General features: G+C 49.4%; 1 protein-coding gene across 1 annotated transcript; it reads right to left on the bottom strand.

Moving 5' to 3' along the window:
- Nucleotides 1-651: 651 nt before the first annotated feature.
- LOC311626260 (T-cell surface glycoprotein CD1a-like) lies at nt 652-7,991 on the bottom strand (the record flags this gene model as incomplete). The annotated part of the gene is made up of 6 exons (XM_084891332.1): nt 652-702; nt 970-1,063; nt 1,377-1,655; nt 5,587-5,850; nt 6,131-6,191; nt 7,917-7,991. The coding sequence occupies 6 exons, from the start codon at nt 7,989-7,991 to the stop codon at nt 660-662; spliced, it is 816 nt and encodes a 271-aa protein (XP_084747458.1). The 3' UTR covers nt 652-659.
- Between the last annotated feature and the right edge of the window lie 292 nt (nt 7,992-8,283).

The raw sequence follows: 8,283 nt of genomic DNA on the forward strand, positions 1-8,283 counted from the left end.
ATGCCTGCTGGCAAGGTGCTCAGTGAGTGAGTTTGAATGAATGAATAGTTGGGTTCAGGCATCCAATTATTCCTTTCATTACACAGATTTTTAACATTATTGTTTCAGGAATCAGAAATCTTTGCTAGTATTTCTACTTGGTGAAATGAGAATCTTACACAGATTTATTTAGGATTAAAATACATGCTAACAAGCCTGAAGTTTATACAGATACTTTAAATCTCCTACTATAAGTTTTAAAAAACAGTGATAATTTGTGGGAAATTAAATTAAATTAATAGAATATTCTGGAGTTCTTTATCCAACATTTCCTTCTTATTGGCCCTGCTTGGATCTTCCAGCTTGTTTTATCATACACTGGTCTTTGCTGGCCATGCTGACCCTGCTCTTTCATTCTTGTCATGTTTAAAAGGCTCTTAAAATGGTTTCCTTTGTAACTTCTAGATAAATGTGCTCTGGCTATTTTGTTATTTATTACCTTTAGCTTATATTAATAACAGATCATTTTAATAACAGATTACCTTTAGCTTATATTAGTAACAGATCATTAAATATAAAAATAAAAAAACATAAACAACCGAAGTTGTACATGGAGAGTTGAACGGACATTGTCGCCATGCTGCGTTTAAATATGTCTGGAACCCAGGGCTTCTGGAATCTCACTTCAAAGAAAGAAGACTGGCAGGAAGCTCACAGTGTGACCTGATAAGAGGAGAGATGAAAGTTACTCTGCATGAGGTGGAAGTGAGAATTGAAAGTAAAAGGAAGGGGACTGGGGAAAGAAGAACTAGTGGGGGGAAGGGGTGGGAGGAGAGAGAAAGAGAGAGAGAGACAGAGAGAGAGAGGGAGAGAGATAGAGAGAGAGAGAGAGAGAGAGAGAGAGAGAGAGAGAGAGAGAGAGAGAAGAAAAGTGGGATGACAAGTAGGGAGTGGATGAAAGAACGGGAAAGATGGGCACAAAAAACTCACCAGAGCTTCCTAAGCCAAAATGCAAGAGCTGTTAGGAGCAGCAGGGGCACCATCACTGCCAAGATGATCCAGCCCTTGGAGCTGTGATGGTGTTCTGTGGGTTTGGGTGCACACAAGGTGTCATTTCAAATCCACCCCCTGTTTACTGCATCTCCCTGCTCTGCCTTTGTTATTAGAGTGTTCCCCTCACTAATCTTTGTTCTTGTTTCCTCTCTCCTCCCTCTTCTAACCCTCACCATCTTCCTACTTCTGCAGGTCTCTCATTTTCAACTCTTCTATTTATTGAATTAATTATTTTCATTCTTTTGCGTCTGGAGTCCATAAATCCCAAATGTTTCACTTTGCTCTCCTGCTCTGCTTGTGGACCATCCCCTCCCATTCCCAGTGTGGGCCCCAGTTTTTCTTACCCAAGTAGAAGAGGATGTCCTGGCCTCCCAGGCTGCTGTGTCTCACCCGGCAATATAGGCCAGATGTCTCAGTGGCTTCCACCTCCAAGAAAACCTCAAGGTACCATGTCCCATCAGCATTGGGCAAGATGCCACTCTGTTGAGTGCTCTGCTGTACCTGTTCACCTCGCATCCACTTGACCCAAATTGGCTTTGGATGGAAGCCAGAGACATGGCAAACCAGCATCTGGCGGTCAGGACCGGGATTGGGGCCAGTGGACAGCCAGGCCTCTGGTTTTACTGCAGAGGACAGGAGAGATATTCAGATATGGACTAACACAGACTTGGAGGTTCATATCTTCACATCAGTTTAGATGGACACATCTATCACATGCTGGGATTTCATGCATTTTCCTTCTCCCTCTTGCCCCCTTATCCTTTTTTTTTTCTTTTTTAAATCAATCTTTATTGTTCATATTATTACAAAGGTTCCTCATTTCTTCCCCCTCCACCAGGTTCCCACCCCACTCTCCGCCCCCTCCCCATCCCCCATTGTCCTCATCCATAGGTGCAGTTTATGTTCAGTCTCTTCCTCCCTCCCTTTCCCCGATAGTAAATCCCTTTTCAGATAGTAAATCAGTTACTTAGCATTTTCTCATATCAATAATACCTCCACATGCCCAATGATACATTTCACACAAAAGACATTTCCAAATAGGTCAACCAGCCTCATCCAGGCCCCACCCAAGGCACTCACAGATCAACACCCCAGCCCTATACTAACTCAACACATCCAGATCTAAGCCTTCATCACTTGATTCAGCAGACCCTCAAGTTCCCACAAAAGTTTCCAGCCATGTCTGAGAGGCAGCCGTGGGGCAGGGGCAGGCAAGGAGCGAGCTGTTCCGGGCCTGGCTGCTCCGGGCCTGGCCTCTGTTGCTCTGGTTCGTTCCACAACCAGCTGCTCCGGGTCTGGTCACTGCCGCTCCCGACCTAGTTGCTCTGGACTTGGCTGCTGCTGCTCTGGGCCTGGCCGCACCCGACCCGGCTGCTCTGGGCCTGGCTGTTCAGGGCCCGGCCAATCCGGGCCTGGCCACTCCCAGCCTGGCAGCTGCTGCTCCGGGCCTGGCCGCACCCGACCCGGCTGCTCCGGACCTGGCCGCTCCCAGCTTGGCAGCCGCTGCTCTGGGCCTGGCCGCTCCCAGCCTGGCAGCTGCTGCTCCGGGCCTGGGCACTCCCAGCCTGGCAGCTGCTGCTCCGGGCCTGGCCATACCAGACCCGGCTGCTCCGGGCCTGGGCACTCCCAGCCTGGCAGGTGCTGCTCCGGGCCTGGCCACACCAGACCCGGCTGTTCCGGGCCTGGCTGCTCCCAGCCTGGCATCCGCTGCTCCGGGCCTGGCCGCACCCGACCCGGCTGCTCCGGGCCTGGCCGCTCCCAGCCTGGCAGGTGCTGCTCCGGGCCTGGCCACACCAGACCCGGCTGTTCCGGGCCTGGCTGCTCCCAGCCTGGCAACCGCTGGTTTTGGCCTGGCCGCACCAGACCCGGCTGCTCCGAGCCTGGCCGCTCCCAGCCTGGCAGCTGCTGCTCCGGGCCTGGCTGCTCCCAGCCTGGCAACCGCTCCTTTGGGCCTGGCCGCACCAGACCCCAGCTGCTCCGGGCCTGGCCGCTCCCAGCCTGGCAGCTGCTGCTCCGGGCCTGGCCACACCCGACCTGGCTGCTCTGGGCCCGGCTGCCCCGGGCCCGGCCGCTCCGAGTCTGGCCGCTCCCAGCCTGGATGCTCCGGGCTTGGCTACTGCTATTCTGGGCCTGGCTGCTCCTAACCCAGCTGCTCTGGGCCCGGCTTCTCCGGGCCCAGCCACTCCGGGTCTGGGTGTTCCTGGACTGGCCACCCTGGGCTTGGCTGCCTCTGCCTCAGGCCTGGCTGCCACTGCCCCAGGTCTGGCTGCTCCAGTGCTGGCTGTTGTTGCTCTGGTTCTGGCTGCTGCTGCTCTGGGGCCTGGCCGTTGCTGCTCCGGGCCTGGTTGCCACTGCCTTGTGCCTGGGCACTCTAGGCCTGGCCTCCGCTGTTCCAACATTCTGTCCTTTTTTTTTTTTTTTTTTTAAACGCATATATGTTGCAATGTTGGCTGGTGAGTTGAGTTCTGACTTAGTCTTTGATTTTTCAAGATCTTCTTTGTATTCTTTCTTAAGTGATTTTACTATCTTTTGCTCTCACTTGATTTCTTCACATTGAGAACTTCTTTGGTTTCTTCCTCCTTGTCCTGGGAACTCAGCAGGTTGGCCTGTGGCACCCCTTTGTTCTCCTCGGGCTCCTTCGCTGCTCCAGCCTGTTGCCGGGGTCGGCGCTGCCCAGGAAGCAGCCCCCGGCCTTGGCTCCGTTGCCCACGCTCAGCGGTCAAAGGCTCAGTGGCACCCCCTCCCCCCCCGGGGGCCCCGTCGCCCGGCTCCCTGCTGGTGCCCGGCTGGCCGGTGTCCGGCAGGGGCTCCTGCTCCCTGTCGCATTCCTCCAGTCTGGAGCTTTTTTTTCTCCTTCCCGCTAGCGGAGTCTAGGATCAGAGTCAACAGACTGTCCTCTGTGCGCAGTGCGCGCGACTCTGGGGGCTCTGCTTTTCGCCACTCGCCTGGGATTCCGCCTCACAGCCCCGTCTCCCCCTGCTCGGCCTGGGTCCCCAGGGTCTGGTCCAGGACTAGGGTTCATAGCAGTCAAAACTGGGGCCCAACACAGCCGGGGCTCCTGTTTCCTTCCCTCCAGGGCAATCCCGCATCAGAGTCAACATTCCTTCCCTTGCAAGCAATGTGCGCGACTCCGGGGGCTTGGCCTTTCGCCGCTCTCCCAGGACTCCACCTCACAGCCCCGTCTCCCTCTGCTTGAGCCTGGGTCCCCAGGGATTGGCCCAGAACTGGGGTTCAGAGCAGTCCGGACTGAGGCTCAGTGTCGCTGGAGGCCCTGTTTCTTCCGGTTAGGGTAATCCAGCATCAGAGTCAACATTCAGTCCTCTGCGTGCAATGTGCACGCGACTCCGGGGGCCCTGCTTTTCGCTGCTCGCCTGGGATTCCGCCTCACAGCCCCGTCTCCCCCTGCCGGAGCCTGAGTCCCCAGGGTCTGGCCCATAACTGGGGCTCACCGCTGCCGGTTCGGGGGTTCAGCCCAGGCTGGGGGTTTTATTTCCTTCCTGCTAGGGAACGCCAGGCAGCACTCAGCCCTCTCCTCCTCTCTCCCCCTTATCCGTTTTAAAGGGATGGTGGGAAGGTATGATTTTAGAAAATTCCCAAAGGAAGAATATGAGACTGACCTTTTCTCTGAAGATCTTCCTTCCCCGCATCAAGGATACTCAAAAGGAAAGGTGGGCAGGAGTGACTGAGCAGCCTCTGTACTATTCTGTTGGTGATATGGTACTGATTGACTCATCTGATCATAGGCTGAGCTGTAATTTCATCCTTTACAGATGGGAGCCAGGAATTGTTCTGGAAGTGCATGAGCTCTGATCCTTGATAAGCAACTTTCAGGAAGACTACCATGCCTTTCTCAGGGTGCAGCTCACAGCTTCCTGTTATCTGAATCTCAAAGGGATCTAGGGAAGACAGGTTGTAAATTAGAGAAAAGAGGGAGTAAAGATGAAATACTGGAAGCAAAAAAAAAAAAAAAAAAAAAAAAAAAAGGAAATGAAAGAAGTTTAAGGGATTTGAGGTAATGGACAAAGTTTGGTTTGATCAAAAGTTCAGAAAAAGCTGAAGCCGGTTTGGCTCAGTGGTAGAGCTTCGGTTCCGGTCAAGGGTATGTACATTGGTTGCAGGCACATCCCCGGTGGGGAGTGTGCAGGAAGCAGCTGGTCGATGTTTCTCTCTCATCGACGTTTCTAGCTATCTATCTCCCTTCCTCTCTGTAAAAAATCAATAAAAATAAAGAAAAAAGTTCAGAAAAAGTGTAACTGATGGTAATTGAAGGTAGAGGGAAAAAATGAATGACTTCTTTTTTTGGAAATAGAAATGAGCAAATTGTTGAAAGAAGGTGATACAAATGATGAGAGCAAGAGAATAAGAAAGCACTTAGTGTGAGAGTTGTGATAATAATAACCCAGGGTGAATGAAATGCAATAGGTTACAATAACTCTATAGACAGAGAATGCTGAAGAGATTGAATGTGATTTGGAAAAAATGGAATAAGGAATTCATTGAGACACACCCCCCTTACCCAGCACATTGCACTCCCATTTTGGGAATTGAACTTACATTTAAGCTGCCATTGTTGGGCATGTCTGTGAAGTTGGTTGGGCATTTGAGCAGAGAACAAACGGTGGAACTCTACCAGTTCTTTTATCTCTTTCTTGCTCAAGTTGCCCTTGGACCAAGGACGCAAGAAAAAAAGAGTCTGAGAGTTGCTGTCCCAGACATGAGTCTGCAAATCACCCAGCCATGCAGAGTGCCGAGTTTTCACCCAGGAACTGTTGTAGAAGGATGAGCTGTAAATCATTTTGAAGATCTGCTCCTGGAAGGCTGTGACAAAAGAACAGAATGAGGAGGGGAAAAGGCATTAGGAGGGAGAGAGAATGAAGAAACTGGCCAAGAAGGAAACACTCAGAATCTGGAGATAAGAGAAGCCATGGTCAACTGCCCAGGGCCCCGTGCTTTACAGACAACCTTCAGAAGGGCACAGGGTCCCAGAGTACGGGATACTCAGAACTGTGCTGACATCTCCTCTCCAGGTATGTTCTGAGGACGCCCCACCACACACACACACACACACACACACACACACACACACACACACACGTACCCAACAGGGCAGTGGCCAGAGTTCTTACCATCTTCATTCTCACCAGCTGCGAGGAGAACAGCTAGCAATGGAATGTGCAGAAACAGCATTTCATTTACAGATGTTATTTTTTCCTCAGGAAAGTTTGTCTTTGGCTTGTGTTTAAATAAAACTACTTCGTACTACCTCTATTCTGACTTCCTTCATCTAACAACAGAACAACAACAACAAAAAAAAACCCAAACCCTTCCCTAAATTCTAGACACCAATTCAGCCTCTCATTCCCCTCCACTTCTGACTCTCTTCTCTGGCTTTCAGCATCTTCCTTGTTCAGCCTTCATTCTGTTCATCTTTCTCTAACTCAGCCTCTATGGACCAAGTCTTATGTGCCATTGAAAAGTCAGTTTCCCTCTGGAGATATTTCCTTCTCATTCAGACAATGAAAGCATAAAACTAAGTGGTTTTCCAATTCCTACCTAATGTTCTATTGTCCCTGCCCTTTTCTGTCACTCTGTCCTTTTCTTGACAAATTTAAATTTTCTTTAAATACTCTCTTCTCTGTCTAAGCCCCACCCAATTGTGTCATGTCTCTGACATCTCATTGGTTGTTTAATTTTCAGAATCTCCTATGGTTGCCCTGTGTAACAGTATAAACTACTACTCCATTATCCTTAGGGAAGAACCAGTAGCCATCACAGACACCACAGGAACCTGGAAACATAAAAATCTCTGTTTGACTTGCAGTGATATATATTCATTGACCCAGGAGTCATTCAGCACCTGCTGGATACAAGCATCTTGCAACACTCTTGACTATCTAGTGGTCTACAGGCAATCACTTTATTCAGGAGCTTTTCTTCTGCTTAAGAAGGGAGCACACAAACTGAGGACTAGAAGCCGTGGTGTGCTGGGTTTATGGTAATGTACAGACTGGAGAAAACAAGCCTTCTTGAAACAAAGTCCCAGCCCTTAACTGACGTTGCCCACTCAGGATCTTGGCTCCAGTGATTCGCTCAGGGTGCTAGGTTTGTATACCTCTGCTGCGCTGGGTCCCCAACTCTAGCGGAATGCCTCCTGGCAAGGTGCTCAACGAGTGAGTTTGAATGATTGAATAATTTGGTTCAGGCATCCAATTATTTTTTCATTATATTTTAAAAATTATTGTTTAAGATATCAGAAATCTTTGCTTATATTTCTAATTGGTGAAATGAGAATATTACACAGTTTTATTTAGGATTAAAATATCCTAATATATAAAAAGCCATGGACTGTCATGAACAAAACAACCAGATAGACGACCAGCAGCAGGCTGCATGGGGTGATCAGGCTGGTAGGGGGAGTAGTTGGGGGTGACTAAGCTGGCAGGTGAAGTTGTGAGGAGTGACCAGGTGGGGGGCTGGAGGGGGAGACACAGGGGCGACCAAGCTGGCGGGGGCGGGGGGGGCAGAAGAGGGCGACTAGACTGCCTTGGGGGGAAGTTGGGGATACCCAGGCCAGCATGGGGGGCAGTTAGGGGTGATCAAGCTGGCAGGCAGAGATGGTTAGGGATGATCAGGCTGGCAGGGAGGGTAGTTAGGAGCGATCAGGCAGGCAGGTGAGCAGTTAGAAGCTAGCAAGCCGATTGTGAGAGGGTGTAGGCTGGGCTGAGGGAACCCACACCTCATGCATGAATATCGTGCACTGGGCCTCTAGTATGCTAATAAGTATGAAGTTTACAAAGAGGATTATGATTTTTTTTAAAACTGATAATTGGGAAATTAATTTAATAGAATATTCTGGGGTTCTTTATTTAACATTTTCTTCTTACTGGCCTTGCTTGGATGATCCAGCTTGTTTTATCATAAATTGGTCTTTGCTTGGCATGCTGACCCTGTTCTTTCATGGTTATCATGTTTAAAAGGCTCTTAAAATAATGTTTTCCTTTGTAACTTCTAGATAAATGTGCTCTGGCTATTTTGTTATTTATTTGTATACAAGTAAACAGAAATTATCTAAGGCTAACCCTTAAAATATTTTGTAAAAATATTAGGATTATCTTAACCAAAAATTAAAGAGCCAAAGCTTGAGGCAATAAGGGTTTAGATGTATTGCAATTTGGGAAGCACAGATTCAAGCAGAGACCACATCGTGTTCTGATTACAGGGTAAGAGGAAGGGAATTTTAGGAGAAAAGAA

Source organism: Pipistrellus hanaki (assembly GCF_964339955.1).
Source record: "Pipistrellus hanaki genome assembly, chromosome: 8".
Lineage (NCBI taxonomy): Eukaryota > Metazoa > Chordata > Mammalia > Chiroptera > Vespertilionidae > Pipistrellus > Pipistrellus hanaki.